General features: G+C 51.3%; 9 protein-coding genes across 9 annotated transcripts; 5 read left to right on the plus strand and 4 right to left on the minus strand.

Annotated features, from left to right (window-relative positions):
- Positions 1-68: 68 nt before the first annotated feature.
- On the minus strand, positions 69-3,376 carry mfp (putative peroxisomal multifunctional beta-oxidation protein (MFP)). Its single transcript, XM_024827764.1, has 7 exons — positions 2,999-3,376; positions 2,707-2,934; positions 2,534-2,642; positions 2,392-2,481; positions 1,946-2,333; positions 1,484-1,892; positions 69-1,422 (listed from the first exon to the last, which is right to left on the minus strand). The coding sequence occupies exons 1-7, from the start codon at positions 3,152-3,154 to the stop codon at positions 103-105; spliced, it is 2,700 nt and encodes an 899-aa protein (XP_024681928.1). The 5' UTR covers positions 3,155-3,376; the 3' UTR covers positions 69-102.
- Positions 3,377-3,575: 199 nt separating this feature from the next.
- On the plus strand, positions 3,576-5,182 carry P174DRAFT_505322 (TDA10 family protein; the record flags this gene model as incomplete). Its single annotated transcript, XM_024831256.1, has 5 exons — positions 3,576-4,167; positions 4,226-4,728; positions 4,787-4,810; positions 4,872-4,987; positions 5,034-5,182. Exons 1-5 carry the CDS (start codon positions 4,012-4,014, stop codon positions 5,180-5,182), a joined length of 948 nt encoding a protein of 315 aa, XP_024681929.1. The 5' UTR covers positions 3,576-4,011.
- A 219-nt stretch (positions 5,183-5,401) lies between these two features.
- On the minus strand, positions 5,402-7,114 carry P174DRAFT_392237 (60S ribosomal uL30 domain-containing protein; the record flags this gene model as incomplete). Its single annotated transcript, XM_024823548.1, has 4 exons — positions 5,402-6,170; positions 6,225-6,391; positions 6,598-6,709; positions 7,047-7,114. The coding sequence occupies 4 exons, from the start codon at positions 7,112-7,114 to the stop codon at positions 5,711-5,713; spliced, it is 807 nt and encodes a 268-aa protein (XP_024681930.1). The 3' UTR covers positions 5,402-5,710.
- Positions 7,115-7,641: 527 nt separating this feature from the next.
- On the plus strand, positions 7,642-8,964 carry P174DRAFT_513734 (ESCRT-II subunit protein SNF8; the record flags this gene model as incomplete). The annotated part of the gene is made up of 3 exons (XM_024832003.1): positions 7,642-7,927; positions 7,948-8,110; positions 8,171-8,964. The coding sequence occupies 3 exons, from the start codon at positions 7,642-7,644 to the stop codon at positions 8,481-8,483; spliced, it is 762 nt and encodes a 253-aa protein (XP_024681931.1). The 3' UTR covers positions 8,484-8,964.
- A 56-nt stretch (positions 8,965-9,020) lies between these two features.
- Positions 9,021-12,053, minus strand: nip1 (translation initiation factor eIF3 core subunit c). The gene is made up of 3 exons (XM_024827765.1): positions 11,603-12,053; positions 11,329-11,508; positions 9,021-11,239 (listed from the first exon to the last, which is right to left on the minus strand). The coding sequence occupies exons 1-3, from the start codon at positions 11,937-11,939 to the stop codon at positions 9,255-9,257; spliced, it is 2,502 nt and encodes an 833-aa protein (XP_024681932.1). The 5' UTR covers positions 11,940-12,053; the 3' UTR covers positions 9,021-9,254.
- Positions 12,054-13,546: 1,493 nt separating this feature from the next.
- On the minus strand, positions 13,547-16,613 carry P174DRAFT_461767 (putative protein kinase Yak1; the record flags this gene model as incomplete). The annotated part of the gene is made up of 9 exons (XM_024830045.1): positions 13,547-14,307; positions 14,359-14,717; positions 14,765-14,884; positions 14,941-15,200; positions 15,254-15,413; positions 15,479-15,678; positions 15,730-15,885; positions 15,915-16,000; positions 16,061-16,613. 9 exons carry the CDS (start codon positions 16,611-16,613, stop codon positions 13,547-13,549), a joined length of 2,655 nt encoding a protein of 884 aa, XP_024681933.1.
- A 1,917-nt stretch (positions 16,614-18,530) lies between these two features.
- On the plus strand, positions 18,531-22,292 carry P174DRAFT_229985 (DNA-dependent ATPase RAD26). Its single transcript, XM_024821404.1, has 2 exons — positions 18,531-18,635; positions 18,689-22,292. Exon 2 carries the CDS (start codon positions 18,813-18,815, stop codon positions 22,158-22,160), a length of 3,348 nt encoding a protein of 1,115 aa, XP_024681934.1. The 5' UTR covers positions 18,531-18,635; positions 18,689-18,812; the 3' UTR covers positions 22,161-22,292.
- A 1,217-nt stretch (positions 22,293-23,509) lies between these two features.
- P174DRAFT_371846 (uncharacterized protein) lies at positions 23,510-24,151 on the plus strand (the record flags this gene model as incomplete). The annotated part of the gene is made up of 3 exons (XM_024822401.1): positions 23,510-23,816; positions 23,875-23,979; positions 24,039-24,151. 3 exons carry the CDS (start codon positions 23,510-23,512, stop codon positions 24,149-24,151), a joined length of 525 nt encoding a protein of 174 aa, XP_024681935.1.
- Positions 24,152-24,794: 643 nt separating this feature from the next.
- P174DRAFT_513739 (uncharacterized protein) lies at positions 24,795-26,334 on the plus strand. The gene is made up of 3 exons (XM_024832004.1): positions 24,795-25,292; positions 25,342-25,971; positions 26,026-26,334. The coding sequence occupies exons 1-3, from the start codon at positions 25,169-25,171 to the stop codon at positions 26,160-26,162; spliced, it is 891 nt and encodes a 296-aa protein (XP_024681936.1). The 5' UTR covers positions 24,795-25,168; the 3' UTR covers positions 26,163-26,334.
- Positions 26,335-26,379: the final 45 nt, after the last annotated feature.

The following is a 26,379-nucleotide window of genomic DNA, read 5'->3' on the forward strand; positions in this document are numbered from 1 at the left end:
AGCAGACACATAAACAAGACATCAATGCATTGCTTCTGTTGGCAGAAATCATGATTTATATACAAAAGCTGATAGACCATATTAACCCAGTATGCTTTTATCTTACAATTTGGCCTTGGCTCCCTCCAACAACTCGGCACCAGCGCCCAGGATTGCGGGCTTGCCGGTCTCCACAACAGTGGTCTGGAAGATGACTGTGTTTCCTTCCTTCCACATCTCCGTCTTCAGGGTCTGACCGGGCAGCACGACACCGGCGAAGCGAACCTTCAGGCTCTTGAAAGCACCGAACTTGTTGAAGACGTGCTTGCCAGAGATACCCAGCGAGCACAGTCCGTGTAGGATAGGAGTCTTGAAGCCACCGACCTTGCTGAACTCGGGATCAATATGCAGAGGGTTGCGGTCACCGTTGAGACGGTACAGAGCAGCCTGGTCCTCAGAGGTCTTCTCCTCGATCACAACATCAGGCTGGCGCTTGGGAGGGTTGTAAGCAGCCGTGGCACCCTTGGGGCGGGGAGCAGTGGGCTTGGGCGAGCCACCGAAGCCGCCGCTGCCACGGATAAAGACGGTAGACTCGTTGTAGAACAGCTCCTCTCCGGTCTTGGCATCCTTGGTCGTGTATCCAGCAACGACGAGAGCGGCCTTACCCTTGTCGACTACGTCGATGAGCTTGGGGTATGTCAAGGTCTTGGCCTCGGTAGGGATGGGGAACTTGCGAACTTCCATGTACTGCTCACCGTGCAGCAGCATCATGGGAGAGAAGTTGGCCACGATGTCGTCCATGTTCCAGGGGTTGGCAGTGTTGAACCAGGGGATCACACCAAAAGTGGGGAGAGCCTGGAAGTGTTCATTGTTCTCGTACACCAGAGGAAGGTCAGTGCGCTTGGCACCAACGCTGAGGTTGTAGAGGATGACGTCGCGGTCAACGTAGTCGAAAGCGGTGCCCTCAGTAGTGGCCTGCTTGGCCTTCTCAATGTTGGCCAGGATATCGTTGCCACCTTCACCACCACTGCGGTTGGACATGTTGGCCATCACCTTCTCGGTACCAGCCTGGCTGTCCTCGGGGTGGTCAGCACGACCATCATCGAAGTCGATGATCTGCTTCCAGTTCTTGAGAACAGCCTCAGGAGTCAGCTTCACGTCCACAGGGAATCCGTGGCCGCCAGAGCGCTGCCAGCGAGTACTGGAGAACCATCCGCTGCCGCACTCGTAAAGACCCTTGCTGCTGGGCTCCGGGCACATGTCAGAGCAGAGAAGGGCAACCATCGGAGCAACATAATCGGGCTTGAAGGCCTGAACCATCTCCTCAGGCATAATGGTACGGGTCATGTTGGTGCCCGCGTTGGGCGCAATGGTGTTGACCTTGATGTTGTACTTGGCGCCTTCAATGGCAAGAGCGCGGGAGAGACCAAGGATACCCAGTTTCTAGACTAGGATTAGCAAACCCATAGCTTTCAGTCAAAATGATCAAACGGGAAGGTCTTACCGCGGCAGCATAGTTGGCCTGTCCAAAGTTGCCGTAGATACCGCTGGTGCTAGCCGTGTTGACAATACGACCGTATTTCTGCTTAAGCATGTGGGGCCAGGCGGCCTTGGTCACCTTATAGGTACCACGCAGATGAACGTTGATAACAGCGTTCCAGAGATCATCGTTCATGTTGGTGAAGGCCTTGTCACGGAGGATACCGGCGTTGTTGACCAAGATGTCAATGCGACCGAAAGCATCAATGGCAGTCTTGACGACAGCGTCGCCATCCTCGCAGGAGGCCTTGTTGCCAACGGCCTTTCCACCCATCTTCTTGATCTCCTGGACGACAGGTTCGGGATCGACCAGATCGTTAACGACCACGGAGGCACCGAGCTTAGCGAACAGAAGACAGTACGACCGGCCCAGACTGGAGAAATCAGCGTATGTTCCTTAGGGATCAAAAAATTAGGTAATACGCACCCATTACCGCCACCAGTAACGAGGGCAACCTTGCCCTTCAGATCAGGCTCCTCTCCAGCGGGAGCGCTAGGAGTCTTCATACCATTCTCCAGGAGGGTCATGAAGTCGGCGGGGCCGGTAGGATACTCCGGCTGAGAGTAGTCGTAGACATCCTTCCACTTTCTTGCAATGGCTCCGGGAGTCAGGGAAGCGTCGGTCTTCAACAAGGCACCCTTGGCACGCTCCCACCGGAGCTTGGCCATGTGACCACCGCCGACTTCGAAAATCGAGCCACTCTCAGTGGTATTTGAGGAGTGGACCAGAGCAGCGACAAGGGGGACAACCCAGTCGGGCTTGAGGTTCTCCAAAACCTCAGGAGGCATGATTGTAGCGGTCATACGGCTGGCAGCTGTTGCAAGTCAGACACCGGGCTGAAAAGGTATATAAGATCGTTATTCCAGACATACCGATGGGAGCGATAACGTTGGCAATGATGTTGTACTTGGCACCCTCCTTCGCAAGGGTCTCAGTGAAACCGACCTGGCCGAGCTTGGCGGCTTCCGATATATTAGCATCAGTGACATAAGTGTCAAGCGACAAGCAACTCACCAGAGTAGTTCGCCTGGCCGAAGTTGCCGAAGAGACCGGCTGCCGAAGCCGTGTTGATGATACGACCATACTTCTGTTTCCGGAAGTGAGGCCATGCTGCTCTTGCGCACTGAACAGAAGGATCATAGTTAATACCCTGGCGAATTAACAAGCTTTATGGTTACTAGACTAACCTTGTATGCACCGTAGGTGTGAACTTTGTTGATCAGATCCCAATCCTGATCCTTCATGTTCTTGAAGCTGACATCACGGAGGATACCGGCGTTGTTGATGAGAACATCGATCCGGCCGAAGTTCTTGAGGGCTGTCTCAATGATGGCTTCACCGTTCTCAACACTGTCGTAGTTGGCTACTGCCTTGCCGCCAGCCGCTCGAATCTCTTCAACTACTACATCAGCAGCCTACGTAGAAATTGAGTTAGTAGCTGTCATACAACCACCATTTTTGATAGATGATCCGTCGTACCTTTGATGATGCCCCCTCACCGGAGTGGGAAACACCCAGATCGTTTACAACGACATTGGCACCTCTGGAAGCGAAGAAGGTAGCGTAGGCCTTTCCAAGACCACCACCAGCTCCTGTAACAACGACAGTCTGGTTGTCAAAGCGCAGCTCAGACATATTGGACGGATTTAAGAGGAAAGGAAAGTGAGGGTATCAAGAAGGTCGAATAAGGCGGTGCACTCAGTACACAGTTCTGTTCAAAGGAGGAGAGAAGAAGGGGATAAGGGACTCAAAAGACAATTCGTCGGAAGGATGGAAAGTGAGATATAAAAGGAAGAAATTCTGGGGAGCCGGGGATACCGTAGGGGATCGGAACTGGATCTGGGGGAAGAAGTGAGGTGGATAAAGGTGTAGACGGTCGCAACGCTCGGCAAGCTCCAAAGGAACCTCGGTATCTTCCAAGTGAAGCTCGGAGGTTCCGCTGCCAGGCGCCAAGCGGATTTGGCTAGGCAGATGATGCGTTTTCACATGCCGATGCTCCAGTCATGAGACGTTTGTCGTCTTTCTACTTTCTACTAGCTGCTGCGTCCTCTTCCACATGCTCAATGCTCAATGCTCGTTTTCTACACTCATCATTCTTCAAGGAGGTACCACTCTATTTCCTTGCGATCTTAGTGGCAGAAGAGCTCAGAGTGACCATCTGCTGACTCATCGAGCATGCGTCTGGACGTCATTGTCACGTGGGACACGCGGGGGTGGAATCGCTGATGTGTTTTGTATAACTACTGGTCGTCGAGATGATATTGACAGTTAATCTGGTCAGCATCCAAGTAGGTCCCAGGAGAGATTTCTTCATCGCTCTGCGCAAATGCGGGAAGTCATTCAGGCGCAATGTTATCCCGTCGGGGGGAAGTTCGACTACCCCAGATTTCGGTCGGATCTCGTCCGAGAGAACAAATGGTATATAGCATCACAATACCGAGTAGTCATAGTAGACAACCACATCACCTAGATAGGCAAAAAATTCCTGCAAAATGCTTGAAATCCTCGATGACAAATCTCAATACTGCATCCCATTTCTACTGAAACGCCTGGAAGCCCACCAGGCGCGACACGGAAATGACCCAAACAATACCCCACCATTCTTCCTGGGACTCAACGGTGTCCAGGGAGCGGGCAAGACTGTGCTGGTGAGCTGCTCGAATTCCCCAGTTGCGATCTGTATACTGAACCAGAGGGAAATACCAGGTCTCAACCCTTCAATCAACCCTTCGAGCACCTCCATATTCCCTCCCGGTCGTCACCATCTCCCTGGATGATTTCTACCTCACCCATGAGCAACAACAGACACTAGCCAAAACCTTTCCTTCCAATCCTCTTCTCCAGCATCGCGGTCAGCCGGCAACCCATGACCTCTCTCTAGCCGAAAAGGTCTTCGAGTCTCTCCGTGCCGGCCGTCGTACCGCTATCCCGCAATATGACAAGTCTGCGTATTCGGGACAGGGCGATCGTGTAGCCGAGAGCCAATGGGAAGCGGTCAACGGCGACGGACAAGAGAAAATCAAAGTGGTCATCTTCGAAGGCTGGTGCGTTGGCTTCCGTGCCCTGGATGATGAAGTCCTCAGGGAGAAGTGGGAGGCCGCAGTCCGCCAGAAAGACCAAGGTGGTTATAATGGCCGCTTAGGGCATGTGAAGTTTGAAGATGTCAAGGCCGTCAATGATGCCTTGCGGAAATATGATGTATTGACCGAGTTCGTGCCCTTGCCCTCTTGGTCGCCCTAGACGCTGATGCTAACTCTTGGAGTGCAGTCGGCTCGACGCATTGGTCCATATGTGAGTGCTACCCTCCTTCACTCGATATCATATCAATACCCTCTTGCTAAAGATCTCCAAGCGATGCGCAAGACCTCCACTTTGTCTACGACTGGAGACAGGAACAGGAGAGAACACTGCGTGCAACCAAAGGAACCGGCATGACTGAGGAGCAGGTATCTCACTTCGTGAATGGCTGTACGTATATCGAATTAGCGGACGATCGTCGGCTAATATATGACAGACTACCCGTCTTATGAACTTTTCACTGAGGCACTTCGAGAAGGGGCATTCAAGCCTGCTTCGAACTCAACAGGCGCCGACTGGCAAGGCAGACAGCTCCGTCTGATCGTCAATAAGGAGAGGAGGGTTCAAGAAGCCATTGAAATTTAACTAGTCGGCTATGGGCTCGGAACCTTGCACGTAGATTGAGTGTCTTCGCTCTCGCAAGGACGACTGAAGAAGCGAGATATATATATATATACGACCGCAAAAAAGGTACATACCAGGCATACGCACAACTGTCTATAGGACATTTGATAAAGACCTTAACATGAGAATCCACTATGAGTTGCCTAGGACTTATCAATTTTAGTCAAAAAAGTTCAGTTTGGCGTTGGAAGGTACATGATCCAAAAGCCGAGGCTGCGAAATCGATTCGGGTTGTATGGCAATGCATGGATAACCGAGCAGAATGACCCGCAACATAGAGAGCAAGGTAGTACGGAGTCCCTATGTCCAGGCAGCCCAAAACAGCGAGAAGCTACGACTACTCTACGATGAATTATGTCAAAAGCTTATGGGTTGCTTGAACTTTTCCATTTTTGTACCCGAGAATCATAGACCATTATACGCTAATCGAGAACAGGCCATGTGAACCAAACAACCCAGGATAGAGAACCGCCGTGGAGAAGATTGCATCTAGTTCATCTGTCTGATGAGAGCGTTGATGTTCTCCTCACGGTCACCAAGGTCACCACCCTCGATGAAGTGCTTGAACTTGCGGGTGCGGAAGCCACCAGTGGGGTTGGAGAGCTTGAAGGGCCAGAGGAAGTTGTTGGCCTGCTTGAAGTTGGGGCCAACGGTGTAGATCTCGTGGATCAGATCCTCCATGCAGACAATGCCGTACTTGCCAAGGGCCTCCTCAATGACCTGGTTGTCGGTGAGAGGGACACGCTGCTTGTTGACCTTTCCGTAACCACGCTTGTAGATGAGCTCACGGACGCTCTTGAGGTTGGGGTAACCGTAAGCGATGTAGGGGTTGATGATGGTCAACATCTCCTGGGTGGCCTTGGTGAGGCGGATGAAGGTACCGTTGTTGATCTGGACCAGACGGAGAAGCTGCAGGATCTTGCGGGGTTGAGGAGCAATCTTGTTGATACTGCAGATTTATTAGCACCAGGGTAAGATAACTGAAGGCTTGAGTGAAACATACCCCTTGATACGGACAACGAAGACCAGCTTGGGCTCGTCAGGAACGTAGAAGTTACCCTGCTGGCGAGCAACGCGAGCAAGGCGGATCTTCTCACGCTCAGCATCGCGGTACTCCTTGACGTAGGACTCAGCACGCTTGAAGATAGCCTCACGCTTCTTCTTGTTGGCCTGAAGTTTGCAAGTTAGCGGCATGCCTTTCCAAATATATCAACAAACAAATCATTGGAAATGGTATTGTCAGCCCCGAAAGATGGTTAACGAAGCGACAGCATCGACCCGAAGGTCTAGTCGCGTAAGTGGAAAATGTATCATCACACAATTGAATAGTTTGAGAAACAGAAAAAAAAAAAAAAAAAAATTGGTAAAAGACTAACCTCCTTCTTCTTCTGGGCCTCCTCGCGGGCAACAGCGCGAGCCTGCTCCTGGCTCTTGCGCTTCTTAAGGAGGGTCTCAGGGACAAGGACCTGGTCCTGGGTGGGGACGGTGCTGGTTTGAGGTCAGTATAGTCTGTCCATGCAATCAAATGAAAGCAAGTATTCGCCGAGTGTAAGAATTGCAGCTATAGTGCCACATTCTCAACTGAAGGCAGATATAAAAAAACTCGACGACATCTATTTGATCGGTGAGGCATGGCGTTGCACTGAAATCATAAAACCGAAGTTGCTACTAGTCGCGGCATTCTCAGCCTGACGTTCACAATTTCAGCAAGAATGGCAAGCTTTATCCTCAGCCGACAAAACCCCGAGCATTGCGCTCAGGAAGTTATGTTGTCGCTGTTCGCACCGATTCCTGACAGTCTGTTCTCAAGACTGCCGGAGGGCACGATAGCTCACAACAATGCTTTTCAAGGAGAAGGCCAACGACGCTTTCAACCTCAATACCCCAGGCCATACATCATCCAGGCTCCGTGCTTCCATTGTTCAAATGGGAGGAGAGCTCGTGTTGGAGAGAAGGCCACGGGAAGAATCGAGCTGGTGCCCAGCGACCAAAATTGATCGTAGCATCTCCAGCGAGAAGGACGACTATGAACTGAAACCTTACGGGCTCGCAAAGCGAAACAGCCGATAGGAATCAATCAAAGGGTATCATACGTAGCAGTCGAGGCCATTGCGACGGTCCGTTGATTCGCGAGTTGGGCGGTTGGCGAAGGTTGTCGGGATGAGAAAAAGTTCGAGGAAGAAATCAATTGAAGACAAAATCGGTTGTGTGGGTGGATCAGTCGCACTAGCCTATCTCCGGCTAGCGCAATGGGGCTTTTCCTCCTTTCTCCTTTTAGTCAAACATTACCCTTATCTATCGGAAAGAAGTCACATGACTTATCCGATAACGATCTGGCCATGACAACATCTCATGGCTCATCTACAAGTATCCCGCGGCATAACTTATTCCCTCAGGAGAGATCAGCACCATTAATCATAATGTCGACACGTCGAGGTGTCGGACTCGGAGCCTTTGCGAACCGTACGCAAACAAGTCAATCCTATGCCAACCATGGCGCCAACCTTCGCTCTGCGCACCTTGCCTCCCTCAAAACACAACTTTCCGTATTCCAGTCGTTGCTTCACACTTTCGCATTAGAACATAGTTCAACGATAAAGTCGAATCCGACATTCCGAGCTGAATTTGCTCGTATGTGCAATGCTATCGGGGTTGATCCTCTTGCAGCCAGTAATGTCAAAGGGAAAAATGGCCGAAGAGGGGAAAGTGGCAGCTTCTGGACGCAGATTATGGGGGTGATATGAATGACTTCTACTTTGAGGTTGCGGTCCGAGTCGTAGAGCTCTGTCGATCCACGAGAAGCGAGAATGGAGGCTTGCTGGGTGTTGAAGAGTGTCGGAAACAGGTCGGCAAAGGCAAAGCCATCGGGAGCGGCTTGGAGGTCACTGAGTACGGCTTCAACCTCTTTCCCATTCATTCGGACTGTGCTAACTGTCCTTTGATGTACAGTGACGATGTTCTCCGCGCTGTGAAATCCCTTGGGCCCCTTGGGTCTGGCTTCTCCATTGTGCAAGTAGGGAGCAAGCAATACATCCGATCCATTCCCAAGGAGTTGAACACCGATCAGGCCACAGTCCTCGAGGCGATTCAGATACTGGGCTATGTCAGCGTATCCATGTTGCAGTTGAACTTGAACTGGGAAAAGGCCCGCGCACAAACTGTTATTGATGACCTTGTAGCAGACGGTCTAGTTTGGGTGGACACGCAGGGCGAAGAGAATGAATACTGGTCGCCCCAGAATCTTTTTGATGACAGCGGGTGATATTTCTTATACTCGGAGACGGTTCATTTATCAGAAAAACGAACTTTCCTCTGACCGATGACGATCAAGCAATGTCGGCCTGGAGAGCCGCTCACCACGTTACTGCTCCGACACAGCATGTCAAGGAGCCGGCTACCGTCCCTTCAAGCCACGAGGTTGCTCGAGGCAATAAGCGGGTCAATTCGGGAATGGAGAAACCGTATCGGCGAGCGCTGTTAAAGCATGCCCGCCGCTTCATGGTCGCAACTCAGTCCTGCATTGGACATGTGTAAACTATGCATGTATCTGAATAGCTCCGATAGCGGCTATACATACATACAAATATATATGTATGTGTATACAAGGACTCGCTACTCATAACATGGAGAGCGAGCAATTGCTTTCGTGTCTCCTCGTCTCCGAATTATACAGAGTTTGTCGACGGGCACTGGTGGTAGACAGCCAAGCCTATCCAACAGAATATATTGTTCACTCAGAGGCGATTACAGCAATTCATACTACTCAAAATACAACTGGATCATCTACCATGGAAACACCAATTGACCAAGATTTCCTCTCTGTTCTCATTGGTCTAGACATCGAACCATCTGTAGAATGTGAATATAGGGCATACATAAGATGATAACATGAAGATAGATCGACAGCGAAGTGTCGTCGACCTGGGGCCGTAATGGAACAGAAGCAGACAGAATTTCATACGCGTTTGTATTCCCAGAAAGGAGCATTAGACCATGAGAGAAAGAAACAGGATGCAATTATAAACACTCTTTTTTAAGCCTTGATAGCTCCGCCCAATGCACCACCGCCGAATTGCTGTCCACCGGGCCGACGGCCTTGCTGGCCACCGGGGAATCTAGGGCCACCACCGCGGGCGTGACCACCGCGTCCGGATCCACGGCCACCACGGGCGCCGGCGCCCTGATCGCGCTGGAAGGCGTTGGCCATACCTTGGGTGCGCTGCTCGAGAGTCTTCTCGTTAGCTTCCAGGAGGTTCATGGACTTGTCGGCCAGCGTGACGATCTGGGACTGGAGGCGCGACAGCTCGACGCCCTTGCGGAAAACGATGGCGTTGTTGACCTGATCCAGAGCAGCTGCCAGCTCTTCGTGCGAGATCATACGGCTGATGATGGCGGTGATCTTCTTCTCAGAAAGCTCGAACATGTTTGAGAGGGTGGCGATGGAGAGGCTGTCGTAGAAAGGAGCGTAGGTGAAGAGGTAGGTTCTCAGGCCCTCCTCCTGGACCTGCTGGGAAAGCATCTCCTTGATCTTGTCGGGCTGGGGCATCAGATCCCAGATCTTAATCGAGTTGAGCATCTCAGCAGCCTTCTTCCAGTCACCAGCGGCAAGGAACTTGGCGCTCATAATCACGCCGTCACGAGTGTTCTCCGCGGGACCAGTGAAGACCTGGCGCTCATTGTAATCCAACATACGGCGGAAGGTCTTGGAAATGACACGGCGCTTCATCTCGGGAGAAGATGAAGTCTGGGCCATCAGAGGAACTTCCAGGAACATGCTGGAGGTGAGGTAGATGCACTCGAGCAGCTCCAGGTTGATATGCATGTGGAACGGCAGCTGGCGCTGACGCTCAAGACGCTCCTGCTCCGGGGATACCGTGGAGTAGCGCTGCATAATAATACCCTGGGCCAGGAGCTCCTTTTGACGTCCACTGCCGCAGACTTCAGAAAGGGTGTTCTGAGCTTCGTAGATGAGACCGGAGCGGAAGGCGCAAAGACCAATTTGCACCAGCGTCCGGTTGAAGAGAATCTGAGTGCTGACGTCAAAGTTGGAAATGTTCTCAGTGAGATGGGACATGAGCATCAGATCACGAGAGCGGTAGTACTGGTCGTGCAGGGCAAGGAAGTAAATCTGACACAGCATCGCCCGAGCTCTGATTATACCATCGCTGTTCTTGAACAGATAGTTGCACAGGGACAAAACGAGGTTCTCGACGTTGCCACTGCTAGCCCGAGGGGTAATGCTAGAATCAAGCTCTGAGGGAAGAGCCTTCCATGTGGCATCTTCAAGGATTGTGATGACCTGCGAGGGCTTGAAGTAGACGTGCTCCAATCGTCTCATGACCACCCGGTTGACACTGTCCTGTCTGGGATCGGACTTTTCGGCTTCGTTCAGACCTTCGACGTAGGCTTGGGCGCGAACGAGATCGGTGTACAGCAGCTTCTCATCACTCAGACGCTCAATGTACTCGGCGGTGTGGGGGTCGATGTGTTGCAGGGATCTAGTAAGCTCGTCATCGAGTCTCTCGGCCAAAGACACGAGGCTACCGGGGATGTAGAGGGTCTCGCCGGGGGCGATGGTGGGTTGCTTCTCGTCATCTTCCCATTCTTCGGCACCTTCGGTCACAATGTGGTCACGGTTGTTCTCCAAAACCGACAGCAGGGACGAGAAGTCCTGCTCGGCGGACTTCCACTGGTCGACGGCCATGTAGTTGGCACTGGACGTGGATGTGAGGTCGAAACGCGTGGAAATGAGAGTAAGGTAAACGCGGATGCGCTGGTAGGGAGTCTGAGCCACCTCCAGAAGCTTCTCCATCGTCCGAATCTGCTCCATGCGGTCTGTGTTCTTCTTTCCTCGCGACTCGACGATCACACGGAGGTGCTTCAGGATGCTCTCAGGAGTGTACTGCAGAGTCTTGCCACCGCGGCCAACGGTTGCGAAGCCATCATCGTCGATGGCAGCGGCGGGGGCCTCAATACGTTCCAACTGGGTGATGCGTGGAGCAGCAACGACGGGGCGGCCTCCTCATCGTCGCTTTCCATGAAGTCCTCCTTGTCCTTCCGGTACTTGTTGATCAGGTTGGCGTAGTCCTTGTTATTCTTCTTGATACGTTGCTTGGCAGCGTTGAAGCCCTTGGCCTGGCTGGCGTTCAGCTTCTTATCTCCAGACTTCTGCTTGGCAACAGTTTCGTTCACGAAATCCTCAAGGTCGGCAACGGTCTTGATGTAAATCTTGGGAGTCGGACCAGATTGTGTGATCTTTGCAACCTGTCGGTTCAGCTTGTCGAACTCTGTTATCCCATGTCAGCCTATCTCACACATTCAACCCACCTCCCTATTTCCGTCTCCGCACAGATAGCGGCATGCGAAAGGAACAAAACGCACCTGTCGAGATAACAGCCCAGTCGTTGATCTTCTTGGCGTTTTCAATCAGCTTGATCGTGTTCTCAAGCTCATCCAATCTCTTATCCTTTGCACTCTTGACAACCGTGACTTTCTCCTCCTCTTCCTCCTCCTCGCTGTCGGAAGCAACATCCTTCAAGAACTTCTTTGCACCCTTTTCCTCGTCGGACTCCTCCTCCTCCTCGGACTCCTCTTCCTCCTCGCTGGATTCTTCCTCCTCGGACTTTTCCTCCTCCTCGCGATCGCTGTAAAGCTCCTCCTCGTCAGACGAGCTGGAGTCGCTGTCGCTACCACCGCCGTAAAAGAAACGCGACGACATGTTTGCGGTTCGAGGGGTTATCGGACGCAAAAGGGGGTTCGCGAACGTGTTCAAAAACTGGCCGTATCTGCTGATGCCGGACAGGACGCGCGGGGTGATAAGGTGGTGGACAGGGTTAACGGCCCTCTTGATCTGCTTGCCCGTACCTGATGGCAAATTCAGTTGTGGTGAGGGTTCCTAGCCGCAGCGAGTTTGGCCGCGCGAGCCACACACGAAATTTAAGCGAGTCGGCACCTAACCGTATATGGCAGTTTGTTCCGTTTGCACCCCCTTTCCCCGCGAGTCTTTTGTATCTGGATAGCCTCACAACCAATGATACATCTAGCACTTTCACGCTTTCGTGACTTCTATACGAGCGCTTTGGAGGCTCCCGAAATGCAGATGGGATGTCCCAATAGTAACCTCATCAAAAGCAATACAGCAGCCTACTGCACAAGCATCCCGAGCGCCATCCATGTTAGACTGGGCTCAACATGCGGTCATGCACGGCCTTAGCTAACACTTTTTGAACTGTGACTCATTCAGACACTACCTAATATGACGGCGAGTTATTACCTTAGTGTTCCGAAACGTGAGTGGCTGGACTTTGTTTCGCCGCTGAGTTACTGCAATAACAAGCCTATAGACTCGTGGCTAAAGATTACCCTCAAAACTTCCAATGGCAAATTACGGAGTACGGTCAATCAAGTTCGAATTTTTGTGAGAAGGCACATCCTGCCGTATATTTCTTGCCAAGGAGATCAAGCTATCTTCCAGGCAGACAGACTGCTTCAGTATGGAACAGAAGGGCACGATCAGCCACTAGTCTGGATCGAGAACTATGTCCTTTCTCTGATATCCATCGGACTTTGACTTTCTAAATTTAGGTATCCAAGCTATAGCAATGGCTCTGTTGAGCAGCGATGGAAGGAAGCAGAGACAGAAAACATCAAAAGACAACAGGGGAATAGAAATTTGCCTTGCTAAAAAAGATAGCAATGAGAAATGGAAAAGAAAAATTTTAACACGATGGTGAGGTGAGACAGAAACAACCTTCGCAAAAGCCCCTACCATGCGACTCATGACCAACGTCCGGGCACGGGACACGACGATCTCGCTGGGAAAGATTGCTCAGGGAAGGTAAAAGCAACCAGATCAGGAAGCTCGACTATAATAAAATGGGCCGCCTGCACCGTGGAAAGCCACGCTCTAGACTGGCGAATATATCCGGCCAACTAGAGTCAGAGGCTATCTCATCACGACGAAGGGCCTTGATGTTACAATATAACTTCGTCCCCTTCCAGGTGGACCACTTTTCGAACTGAAGATATAGCCTTTAAAAAGTAGTCTCAGGAGATGCACTTGGGGCAGTGGCTGGCATTGACATGATGAAACTGGCTGACGTCGTAAGAGCCACCGCAGACCGAAGGGCACGGGAAGGAAAGATCGAGCACGGTACGTTCCAACGATGTAGGAAGATATCTTGGAGTAGCTCTGCGCTTAAAATTGCAAAACGCACCTGGAGCACACTCTCTCGCTCGAACAAAGCAGAGTTGACGGTAGAAAGTAGCAGGCTCATGTTCCAGATAACAACCAGCATTGACTGGCTGTTTGGGTCTTTTGTCTGATCAGTGCCACTGGCTCTGGTTCATATAGCTGTCGCCGCCAAGGACACCGTCCTCGAGAGTCCGAATGAAGTCTCGGTTACGTTGACCGGCCCCTGCACGGCTTCCCCTGCGTCGTTGAGCATTGTTGTCGACATATCCGTCAGGAGGTGGCGGGTAATACGCTGGGCTGGGCTGGAGTCGAATGGGGGCATTCGGGTCCAGGTGACTGGCAACGCGTTGAATAGTTGGCGGGATTCCTCCTCCCTGATGGTCCATGGTGGATGCGCGTTGGCGACCAGCTCTAGTGGTTGCTTGAGCGTAGAGACTCTGAGACGGTGCATATTGCGATTGAGGCATCTGGCCGGGCATAATGTTCATTTGATGGCCGTAGCCCGGCGGCTGGGCAGGATATGGAGGAGGGGCGCCTTGCTGATGGCCGGTAAACATGCCGTTGTACATGGGCGGGGGTTGGCCATGAGAGGGTGTATGGAACTGATTCATCTGCATCGAGTATGCATTTTGGGCCGCTGACTGTGCATGTGCCGCCTGGGCCGCTCGCTGTTTGCTAGCAGCCTCAGCCTGCTGTTGCTGCTGTATTCCAGGTGGAATAGTTTTGTTGAGCGAGGAATATTTCAGATTCATTGGCGGCACGAAGGGCCCTGTAAACTTCTGCTGCGTAATGAAAGGGTGCAGCTTGGCTTGTTGGGGCGACCATCGCTCAAGAGGGTTGATTGACAGCAGTCCACGAACAAAGTCGATGAAAGCAACTCGATTGTTCAATTCTGGACGAGAGGTCAGCGAGTGAAAAGATATAGCTGTCTGGAGAAACGAACCTCGCTCGATCTCGGCTTGCTTCATATTCTTCCTAGGCATTGGATAGCTTCGGATGATTTCTTCAAGCGTAGAAGCCTGGAAATACTTTTTGCTCGGTTGCTCTTTCGTGTTATGTTCCCGGGAGTATTGTTCCAGGCTTTTCAGTCGGTATGTCTTGCGACCGAACTCGTCTTGGGTCTTCTCAAAGAATTCACCGGACTGCTTGCCCATTTCAAGCATCCACGTCGGGGGTAGACCGAGCATTTCCACAATTCGGCAGACCTGATTGTATTCGGAGGAGCCAGGGAAAAGAGGCAGACCAAGGAAGAGCTCGACGACGATGCAACCGAGAGACCACATATCGATTGCAGACGAGTAACTGCTCGAGTTAGTTTAATGCCAGTTGGAGGAACACAGGGTACGTACGGTAAGCCAAGCAACACCTCGGGGGAACGGTAGAATCTTGACTGGATATACGTGTAGACAGTTTGTCGCTCATCGCAAGCAGAGCCGAAATCGATGACTTTGATAATTGGACTCTCAAGACTATGGGAGACGACGTTAGTCCAGGAGCTTCTCTTCAGGCACAAGTCGCTACTCACTTCTTCAGTAATATGTTCTCGGGCTTGAGATCACAATGAATCAGATGCGCCTTGTTTAGCAGACTTAACGCGTTGAGAAGTTGCTGGGCAAAAACACGGACGAGAGTCGTGCTCAAACCACGAAACTGGTTTTGCTTGATCAATTCATAAAGATTGACGCTGAGCAATTCAAAGACCAGACAGAGATGCTGCCGGTGAATGAAAGTATCCTTCAAACGAAGCAAGTGGTGGTCGTCGTGCTTGTCGTATTTGCTGTTAAGCTGCACGGAAGAAGGTTAGAATACTTTCGAGCAAACAAACGTTTGGAACCTACCAAGTCCAAGACCGAGACTTCCATCATACTCTGATTGAAGTATGCAGTCTTATTCTTAATGACCTTCACGGCAACAACCTCTTGGGTTTTCAGATTCTGGCACTTGACGACTTGACCAAACGTCCCCTGGCCCAACACGTCGAGAATGAGGTAACGATTCCTTAGAGAGATGTCAATACAGATGGCCTGAAAACGTCGGCGAAAGAGTCGGTTGAGAAAACTCACTTGTGACCTGCTTCTTCACTTCCAAGAATGTCGTTCACATAGAGAATATAATCGCTGTCCTCATTGTCATAGCCGTCGTTTTTGACTCCCTTGCTTGGTTTCGTAAGGACACGTCTGGGATTCCGCGAAGACTCGTAATTGAAGCTTGGATTGCAGATACGGTATGTGGCCGGAAGATGGGAGGTTAACGCTTGAAGGGGCTATATCTTCATTTAGCAAAAAACTGATTCGGGTGGTCGATGAACACTTACACTAATGAAACCACCTTCCGGATTGGCACGCCTGTATGGAGGCTGCGCATTAATGCGGGGTTGGAGCTCCTGAACCGACTTGATCTTTTGGAACTTCGGCACTGGCCCTCGACCGGCTTGCTTGCTCGCACCCGACATGGATCCCGACCGGGGGATCTGCCATCTTGTCCAAAGTGAGCGTTGACTTGAGATCCTGCTGAAGGCGGGTAGAATTGGTCGGAGCCCATCTCGGTAGGCTGCAGCGGAGGAAGCCGAGGAGGACGCGACACAGCTATCACGACCAAACTGTTAGACATGAGCGATTCCCAAGTTTATCGAAGAGAAGGCTTACAGGGAGGCGACTGAAATGGCTGAGGGGGGGAGGAGTAGTTCAGAGCTCTGGTCGGCGACCGGCGAGAGTTGTTTGGCCCGGGTGGGAAAGCATATGAGTTCTGAGACTTTCCAGGACTAGTATTGTAAGACAAGGACGGCGACAGAACATTCATCGGGGAGTACCTTCGGGCAGCCGAGGACTCCTCAGGAGAGAAGAATTGAGACGATGGTCGACTATGATGAGTCGGTCGCGCAGAGTACTTCGCCCTGTTGTACGGGTCCGCATCCTCCATGGTGGTATCGGCATCGGTGACATAATCGCGGCTACGTGGCGTTGCGGCTGGTGACGACGCCATAGATACCGATTTGGAGTTTGCGCCGGCCGAAGAAGGTTTCGCTGCTGTTCCGGGCGTTTGGAAGGCTTCATAGGTATATCCCACGGGCGGCTGAGACTGTTGCGGCTGACCACCATACTTGGGGCCTAATTGTTGCGGAGTAGACGCCAATCCATTGTTGAACTGCGCAGGATGTCCCATCAAGGGGTCCTGGTACGGCTGCCACTGAGAACCCATCTCTTCGGGAGACCACCCCTCACAATATCTCGAAGAACCAAGTTGGAGTTGACGATCAAGGATGGACGATCGTCTGTCGCCGTCGACAGCGCACATGCACTGCGATCGAGGGGATGGAGAGCAGTGGGGGCGGCAGACACACGTAGCGCAATCAGGCGGAGACGACGAGGCGGCTCGGAATATTTGGCGTTAGACGTAAATTATACAGTGCTTCATTATCCGAACGACTGATCAATCCGGTGGTGAGGATTGATTGATAGCCACCGGGCGTCCTGTCCACCGAGGATGGTCGCAGGCTCAGTGACGGGGGCCGGGTGCGACGGGCTGCCAGTATCTATCGGCGCCAGCTGACTGACAAGCGGAAGGGGATACAGTAAATAACTGGAGCACGGGCAGGATGTGTGGTAGATTCCAGAGCGGAAGTACACAGTCAAGAAGAAAGACTGTGGAGGATCTGGAAACAATTCCAGTCCGAATGGCCGCTGTGGAATCGCTCGACCAGGAAGTAGACTAAGTATTGCGGAGGGGTTTTAGGAAGAGAGGAAGAAGGCGAAGGTCGTGGAGGTGGAGATAGATGATGCCTCAATCTCGATTCGAGCGTTGCGTCTGCCTCAGGCTGCGATTGGGCTCTGGCTTTCGCCGGGAAAGGCAAAAAAGAGAGGGAATGAGAGCTTGCTGATCTCACGATGATCGATCGACGACTTTTTATTCGACTCGGTATTTCTATTTCTACAGTGAACGAGTATGGCGTATCTACCATTGCTCCCTGAATTCTGAGGTTTACAATTGTTATTTTCTGCGAATCCAGGGCAAGGCAAGTAACAGTTGTGTCCTGCCTCCTCTCATCCGGCGCGAGTAGCCAGCCTCTTGGCTCGATAGGTCATCCCTTGAGAAGAACATTAAGCTCAACCCTATTTGGCAATATTTGTGGAAAAGGAGTGGTCTAGCAGGACTTCTCATTCATAAAGCTGGCCTGTTCGGGGAACAAGTCATTTCTGCAACCATCTACTTGGTAGCCTTGAGAATAATAATGCCTTGTTTGGCCTTTCTTGGATTATGGTTGTTTTCGCCGCTTGCAGGAATTAGCTGAACCTACTCCACTCCGTAAGGCGGACGGCTTCATGAGTTCGTTGTACAGCTCGAGTGGGTTAAGACAAGGAAAGTGGATTTAGGAGTGGTCTCGCAATTCGGCAAATGATCGTCCTTCATGACGATTGCCTCTGAAAAGAAGCTGGAACCATGTCACTGCTGTACTCTGCTCATAAGGTAGTCTACTACCGATGCCCAAATCTGGCTGAAGAGGAAAATGGGCTGGAAGGACCACTGCCAAGGCTCAAAAGAGTGACGTGACCGATGGCACGTGCACCTGAAGGCGGTCAGCCTAGGCGGCAGTGGGCGAAATCTTTCTGCCGTAGATACCAAAGGGCACTGAGAGGATACAGCGATGCTTTTCGTGTTCGGCTCCTGCGATCATCATATTAGACAAGCCTTCATCTTCTGTTAGCTTTTTTGGATTCTCTTGTGATATTCGTCTATGAGAAGATCGTTTTGGATTCGGATAGTACTGAGCGCCGCGCTTGACTGAGGTCAAGTCCGTCGCCGCCTGGATATCGCTCATAGTTCCTTGACAGCGCCACCTGTTACAGAAATGACGGTGGTGTATTTCTGAGCTGCACTGCCCCGTCATCGTGAAAGCTTGTTATTTGTTGAGTGAACGTGTTGATCTGCAGGGTGGAACAGCTGTTGGGTTGTCTGAATAGCCATCCTTGGCATTTCTGTCGTGCTTCAGTCATGGATCACAGCGTGAAGAACGAGAGGGATGGCTCCGCTGAAATTGAAGTGGTCGAGACACCTCAGAGGACCGAGGGATTAGATCCCTCCAATACCGCTGAGGTGGCGACAGCGCCTGACTCAAAGCAGCAAGAGGACCCCTCTGCAGTGACCGATGAAGTAAGCCGTCTACGAGAGCTCCAGGCCGATATACGCGATCAGGATGACCTTGAAAGGGACATATCTCGTCAGGTACCAGGCCCAATCCTCCTGATATGAAGTGCTTTATAGTCTGACTCTACCAGGCCGACAGGTTGCTCATGGAGCAAGCCGACGAACGAGACAAGAAGAGGTTGGAGAAGACCACCCTCGAAAAAGAGTATGCCTTCTGCCATAAACTGACGTCTAGGCTCGGATGCTGATACCTGAATGGTTAGGAAACTCGAGGCCCAGATTCTTAAGCTCCATCAGCGTCTGTCGCAGCCAGTTGGCACGTCTGCTCGAGTCCGGTTAGAGAACGAGTTGAGCAATCTAGAAACTCGCAACGCCTCGCTAGAGAATGACTTGAAAGAAATCCAACAACGTATTGACGACAGGCATGAGGGTCTCGAAGCAGGTACTCAGGCAACCGGGACTGGGCGCATGCCAAATGAATCTCGAAGAGATTATCTCATCCGAACCGGGAAGATAACTCCTTTTTCTAGGATGGGCGCAGGTCCGAATGAGGGTCCTCTTGCCAGCCTTCATGACGCTCTGATTGATGCCGAGGATGAACGTGACGAGGACGAGGCGTTGGAGCAACTGAAAGATCGCTCAGCTGTCTCACACAGGAATCTTGTCCGACCCGGATTCGACTTTGACGAAGAGAGTACCGATACAAGTATCGCACAAACTCCGCCAAGCAAGAGACGAAAGCTGGAGGGTGGTGCACGCCGGAAGAAGGCGGCTATCAAGCAAGAGGAGTCTGATTCCATGGCAGCAGATGGAGAGAATGAGCTTTCTGAAGATATTGACGAGTCGGCAGATTATGTGGCATCTGAAGAACAAGAATCATCGCTGGAGGACGAAGCAGAATTTTTCCCTGACGGAAAGCCAGAGCGACGTGTAGCTCACAAAAAAGGGAAGAAACCTGGAGATGAAATGGAAGATTTCAGCGGATTGGACGACGGCGACGAGAGACTTTATCAATCGAGACTGCAGAGCTGGGTGAGTCGGAGAAGCGCTGCTCGAAAGCGTGCTTCTAAGGCGCTGCAAGCAAAGGAAGAGCATGGGAATACCATTGATGAGCAGGCCTCGACCGAAGAGGATGAATGGTTCCTGCCTCATCCTACGGTACAAGATGTGTCTTATGACAATGGATATCGCTTACCTGGGGATCTCAATCCTTACTTGTTTGACTACCAAAAAACCGGGGTGCAATGGCTATGGGAGCTATACCAGCAGAAAGTGGGAGGGATCATCGGTGACGAGATGGGGTTGGGGAAAACGATTCAAACAATAGCTTTCCTAGCTGGACTGCATTACAGCAAGAAACTGGACCGGCCTGTGATTGTGGTATGCCCTGCTACAGTTATGAAGCAGTGGGTCAACGAATTCCATCGCTGGTGGCCACCTTTTCGTGTTTCCATCTTGCACACGTCCGGGAGTGGCATGGTCAATATCCGGAGCGAGAGCAGCAGAGAGGATGCTCTCCTATCTCAGACCTATTCTTCTAGTTCGCGGGGATTCACCAGCAACCAGAAGGCAGCAAGGAAGGTTGTTAAGCGTGTGGTGGAAGAAGGGCACGTTCTGGTCACTACCTATTCTGGATTACAAACATACTCTCATTTTCTGATTCCGGTGGAATGGGATTGTGCAATCCTTGATGAAGGTCATAAGATCCGAAACCCGAACACTTCTATTACCATCCATTGCAAGGAGCTTCGGACTCCGCACAGGATCATCCTCTCGGGTACCCCGATGCAAAATAACTTGACCGAGCTTTGGTCGCTTTTCGATTTTGTGTTCCCAATGCGCCTTGGAACGTTAGTGAACTTTCGGAACCAATTCGAATTCCCTATCCGGCAAGGCGGATATGCGAATGCTTCTAATCTGCAAGTGCAGACAGCTGCCAAGTGTGCAGAGACGCTCAAGGACGCCATCAGCCCCTATCTTCTGCAGCGCTTCAAGATCGATGTGGCTGCGGATTTGCCCAAAAAGACTGAACAGGTGCTCTTTTGCAAGTTGACCAAGCCACAGAGGATGGCATATGAGTCATTCTTGAAATCCGAAGAGATGGACTCCATCCTCAAGGGACGCAGGCAGATTCTCTATGGAGTTGATATACTGCGCAAAATATGCAATCACCCCGATTTACAGAATCATAAACTGCAATCGCACCAGTCGGGCTATGGAAATGCGAACAAGTCTGGCAAGATGCAGGTTGTCAAATCTCTATTGGAGTTATGGAGGGATACCGGCCATAAAACCCTACTTTTTGCCCAGCATCGAATCATGCTGGATATCCTTGAGAAGTTCGTCAGGTCACTGTCTGGGTTCAGCTATCGGCGTATGGACGGCACCACGCCCATACAGAATCGGCAAACCATGGTAGACGAGTTTAATAATGACCCGAATATACATGTCTTCCTACTCACGACAAAGGTTGGAGGTCTGGGAGTGAACCTTACGGGTGCGGACAGAGTCATCATCTACGATCCAGATTGGAACCCATCGACAGACGTGCAGGCCCGAGAGCGAGCGTGGCGACTGGGTCAGAAGCGCGACGTCAGCGTCTACCGCTTAATGACCGCTGGAACAATTGAGGAGAAGATATATCATCGACAGATCTTCAAACAGTTTCTTACCAATAAGATTCTCAGAGACCCGAAACAGCGCCAGACTTCCTTTCAGTTGAGCGATTTGTATGACCTATTCGCGCTCGGCGATGAGAAGCCAGGTGCCACGGAGACGAGCAAGCTCTTCCAAGAAGCTCAGGTTACATTCCAGGGAGACGGTGACGGCAACACTCAACAGCCTACCAAACCCGAGGACGCCTCATCTGCCATGCAAGCCGAAAAGAACGACATCAGCAAAGTAGTGGGTGTCTCGTCCATGGAGAAATATCAGGGCGAGTCGGAGCAGCCCAGCGATCTGGAGAAAGGGGCTGGAGGCGTTAATTCAGAATCACGCATTATGGAAGGCATTTTTGCTCGCTCTGGCGTACACTCAGCTCTGGAGCACGATCAGATCGTCAACGGCAAACGGGTTGTCCGAGCAGACCCCAAAATCATTGAGGCGGAGGCGAAGAGGGTAGCTGCCGAGGCTGCCGAGGAGCTGCGGCGAGCTAGTGAAGCAGCACGGTCTGTTCCCATTGGGACACCCACCTGGACAGGTCAATTTGGAGTCGCCGGGAGGCCTGAGGATAGACCCCTCCCTTCAGCATTTGGCGGACGAAGCAGCACTGCGCGGCGGACGGCGGCCGGTCCCTCGTCAGCGAGCATTCTGGCTAACCTTTCCGCACGGACACCGTCGTCCCGGAGCGCCACGAACAGCCCTGCACCATCCAGGACTCCCACTGGCGTGGATTTCATGACGATGATTCGAGACTACATCTTGTCGCAGGGTGGAGCCGTTTACACACAGATGCTGATCGACCATTTCAACCGTTACTGTACCACACCCCAGCGATCGGCAGAGTTTAAGGAAATGCTTAAAACAATTGCCGTGCTCGAAAAGGGTGGACGAAACGGGCGAGGAAGATGGTCGCTGAAACCCGAATTCGCCAAGGTGAAATAGCACATCTCGTCACTTACAGGCTGCAGCATGGACAGGAGTTTGGTTTGGGCCATGGTTGGTCATGTTTCTCTCCGCGGCACGACTTGATTTGGGAAAGGGGATACCATGGATTATGGCGTTTGAATTATTCATTGTAGATACTTAGAGTATGCAAATGATCTACTGATAGAGTGACATAAACATCACTAAGCATGCATCGCATATGCTTTGAAACATGGCCTTTCGGACTGCCCGATCATGAGTAACAGGTCAACTGATGTCACTTCAGGGGGATTGGACGAATGGAACCGAGATGATCATGATATCAGTCAGGTCCCAACAGGTAGGATAGTCCATGCATTCCCTGACCATGACCCATGGATGTAGGATGAATGTTATAATAGTGATGATCCTTAGCGACTGCGGAACTTCGAACCTCAGCCGAAGATGCTTGGTATTGCCGTCGATGTGTTCATTATGCAATCTGTTCTACAAATACAACATCCGAATACGGCAAATGCGGCATGATTTCCGCTCATCTCCTGTTCCTGTTAGCGTGCATCGGGTTGTCGATCACCTTGTGACTGATTTTGGCGCAGCATAGAGGACTACAGAGAGTATGAGCTCAAAGTGTAAAAATAGTACGCCTGAGTCGAGCATCAGCAGCATGGATGTTACAGTTACATGTATCTGCAACAAAGTACAAAGAAGCGTTGAGGATGCTCCGGACTTTGTGCTCAGGATTTGGAGTGATGTCGGCAATGTTCTCAGGTTTGAAGCCATCCCCGCTTCATGCATCATTATTTCCCCCAGCAACCAGTGCCCACTGCGGTACGATTGTACTCTACGCTACTCAACCAAAATCTTGACTGGTTCATTGGCAACTTCGCTGTGTTCCCACTGGCCCATTGATCGTCGTTGCGTCGGGCAAATTGACCCAAGTCTCCATACCTTAGTTTGAGCTGAACCACTCCTGTGTGGAGCTCATTCTTCGTTGAATTTCTTGGTTGTTCCGGCGATGTGATATGATGTGTGGCCTGAGAAGAACGGACTAGATTAGTTTCTGCTAGGTGCTAACAACTAGCATTCCTGCAATGTCTGCAGAAGGTTCTAAATTTTGCATGCCGATCATTGATGAGATGATTTGATCACCAGTGTCGGTTGGAAACAGTCTGTGCTGTTCCACTGAGTGGAGTGGTGATGATGGTGGATGTTCAAGAACATAAATAAAGGGAGGGATATCGCCACATCCATCCTCATCACTGTCACCCATTCTCTCACATCGTTGTCCTACGTTTTGTGCTTTGTGCTGGTTTCACTGAAAAGCAGTCGCATAAAGTAATCCAATCTCTCGTTTAGCAATCATCAGAATGAAGCTGCTTTCTACTCTCACTCTGCTGGTTTCCGCCGTCGCGGCCAACCCCATGTTCCATACTGTTCGCCAGGCCTCCAACGCCACCAAGCCCTTCCATCTCAAGACCGCAGACGCCTCCGACGATAAACACAATGATCTATACGTCTACGCATACCACACCGGTGCAGGATTCAATGACGCTGTCCTCACGTCCGATGAGGATACTGCCAGTACAGCGTTCCTGAACGGCACCTACACCCAGTTCGACTTGAAGACTCCATTCCCATGGGGCTTCAACCCGATCGCTGTCACCAACTATGCTCGTTAGTTCCCTGCTCTCCCAACTATACTGACTTCGACCCGAAACTGACTAGTTCGCAGAATGGGAACCCGTCGAGATCAACGTCGGTTACGGCGCGGAGGGATTCTTCATCAATAGCACCGGCCTGCAGTGGTCGGAGGAACAGGGCTTTGGCGGCTGGCTGGGTAAGCATTTCCATCTGAGGTACCCTGTAACTCTCTTGCATGTGGCTAATTCATCCCAGTGTGCGACTGGTACCACGGCGCACCCCAGCTCTTCTATATCTACCGCTATTACGAACCTAATTTCCCCTCCTCTTGCAGTACCGTCAACCTTCAGGTCGAATATACCTCGTAAATAGACCCGAGGTTGCGGATATTGGCTAGCGGGAGACGCTGCCACCGGATATGAGATGCGCGTGGCGAGAATGATGATTCCTTGGTTTTCTGGAGGTTTTGGAGGTTATGAGCCGCTCCTTACCTGACGAAAGTGATATGTGTTGATATGCATCGCACATACGGAGACTTCTTGTTAATGTTAATTTACCTGTAATGCCGCTGTGATGCAGTCTTTTTTTGTCAATCGCTGCTATATCTTTGAATTGTATGGAATAGTGGACCTTCCTTTGTGATTATGATTATGGATCCATTTGCCATGTTTTGGTCAAGCTCAGACGTCGAGTCGTTTCCCAAGTAGCACTCCTGGCGACCATGAAGACGATAAATCGAGGATATCCTGATGAAAAATAGTAGTTCAGTTGTTTTAGCGTGCCAATTAGATGAGATACGGAGTAGAGTGTGACCTTCATGTGATGGTGTGAATAATTCTGATAACCAAAAATAGCCCCCATGTCTCAGTTATGCCCAAACAGGCTAGCCCGCCTCCAGATCCCCTTCTCTAGTCGCTTCGATCGGACTCCCCGTCTGGCATCTTTTCTCGTTAGACCCTTTTTACCCTTTCCATGACTTGACTTGACTTTCTCGGAGCCGTGCTTGAATTTTGTCTCTTGAATTTGGTCTCATCTCTCTATAGTTTCCCATGGTGTGATGCTGTTGAGTTGATTCTCTGACCAGTCACTCGCTTTGTTTACCTGCCGTTCAGCCTCCCCTCCTTGCAACCCGCATACGACACCACCCGATCTGCATGTTTCACTGACCCGCCGACTTGGAGAAATTTGTTCTACCTGTCCATCTTACGTCCAGACTGTTTTACCGACGTCGTGAATCGCTCTCTCTCTCGGTCGTCGACACTCGTTTGCGAAGCCAGAAGCCGATCGGTTAGGGAATAGCTGGAACATCACCCTCCCAACATTTTCTCAAGAGACTCAGTCCCTGTATTGCGTGATAGCTTCAGGGTCTGAAGGCATCGTCCATCATGCAGTCCCTCAACTTCCTCTCGTTTTTAAGCCTTCTCCTCTTGCTGGGAACAATTTCCTCGGCTTGGCCATGGCCCCAGGACGGGCTGAACCTAGCACACGGAGAGATTGCGGCCAGAGCTGGTTAGTTTGCAGAAATTCTTGCTCATTTGTTCGCATGCTGACTTGACAGATACAACTGCATCCGACGAATCAACGGCTGATTCTAATGCGAGCAAGACCGACTCTGCGTCGGAAACCAATACCGCGGACTCAACTGCGACGGACTCTAGCAGTAGAACAGAGACCGCTACTGGAACGGCCAAGGAGACTGGCACACAGACGGAGTCGGGAACAACTACCGAGACTGCCACGGACAAATCCGGCAAGAACAGCAAGACCAAGACCTCTACCAAGACGACCTCAATCGATGCACGTCTCCCTGCCGGCGGAACGTCGATGATGATCCCCACTGCGGGTGCCACAACCTACTACAAGATCGGCGACCATGTGACTTTTGCCTGGAACTATACCTCTCTACTGGTGACGCCGTCTGCGGTAAATGTTCTCGCAACCTGCACCATGAACAGTGCGACCTATACGCTCACGAGCAACATGAGCGTTGAGGCCACTGGAAAGGTGGTGTGGGATACGGGCAAGTACCAGGCGAATGCCACGGTCCCACTGCTGACTGCGACGTACACGTTGTACGTGGTCGATGTGGACAAGGATATTGGAGACACCGCAAGCCCCGGCCACCTTGGGTCGCAGAACGGTTACCTTTTCGGCATGTACAGTCCGCAAGCCTATACTCCTCTCAACGGTATGCTCTTATTTTTCTATGTATATTTGACAAAGCATACTGACCCGATTATAGAATTCAACTGCGCCACCTGCAACGGCGCCCTCTCGGACATCGAGCGACAAGCCCTCAAGTTCGCCTTTGGCATGGTCATGATCACAATAGCCTCCTTCACCTGGTTCGCCGGTGACTTTGGTGTCTTTTCCGCTTGAGCTTCCTCATGAACGTATCGTATGTTCTCCAACAGCATATTGCATCCGAATGAGCGACTTTTTTTCCGTCATGACAATAGCGATGTATCCGCAAGGTTGGGCTGGCGTTTTCTCTCCTTTTCTTCTCTCCGTGTATTTGCCATTACAAATAATCTAAAGTGGCGGGGACTGGTAACATCTGGTGTCTATAATGAGCTGTATTAGCATAGAAATTGAC

Source organism: Aspergillus novofumigatus (assembly GCF_002847465.1).
Source record: "Aspergillus novofumigatus IBT 16806 chromosome Unknown P174scaffold_5, whole genome shotgun sequence".
Classification (NCBI taxonomy): Eukaryota; Fungi; Ascomycota; class Eurotiomycetes; order Eurotiales; family Aspergillaceae; genus Aspergillus; species Aspergillus novofumigatus.

Coding starts and splice junctions, on each gene's coding strand:
- mfp (XM_024827764.1), bottom strand. CDS start 3,154: ATGTCTGAGCTGCGCTTTGACAACCAGACTGTCGTTGTTACAGGAGCT. Junction 1,893..1,945: donor GTTACTGGTGGCGGTAATGG/GTGCGTATTACC, acceptor TGATTTCTCCAG/TCTGGGCCGGTCGTACTGTC. Junction 1,423..1,483: donor AGGCCAACTATGCTGCCGCG/GTAAGACCTTCC, acceptor ATCCTAGTCTAG/AAACTGGGTATCCTTGGTCT.
- nip1 (XM_024827765.1), bottom strand. CDS start 11,939: ATGTCGTCGCGTTTCTTTTACGGCGGTGGTAGCGACAGCGACTCCAGC. Junction 11,509..11,602: donor CTGGGCTGTTATCTCGACAG/GTGCGTTTTGTT, acceptor ATGGGATAACAG/AGTTCGACAAGCTGAACCGA. Junction 11,240..11,328: donor CTTCAACGCTGCCAAGCAAC/GTATCAAGAAGA, acceptor GACGATGAGGAG/GCCGCCCCGTCGTTGCTGCT.
- P174DRAFT_229985 (XM_024821404.1), top strand. CDS start 18,813: ATGGTTAGGAAACTCGAGGCCCAGATTCTTAAGCTCCATCAGCGTCTG.
- P174DRAFT_513739 (XM_024832004.1), top strand. CDS start 25,169: ATGCAGTCCCTCAACTTCCTCTCGTTTTTAAGCCTTCTCCTCTTGCTG. Junction 25,293..25,341: donor AGAGATTGCGGCCAGAGCTG/GTTAGTTTGCAG, acceptor CTGACTTGACAG/ATACAACTGCATCCGACGAA. Junction 25,972..26,025: donor AGCCTATACTCCTCTCAACG/GTATGCTCTTAT, acceptor ACCCGATTATAG/AATTCAACTGCGCCACCTGC.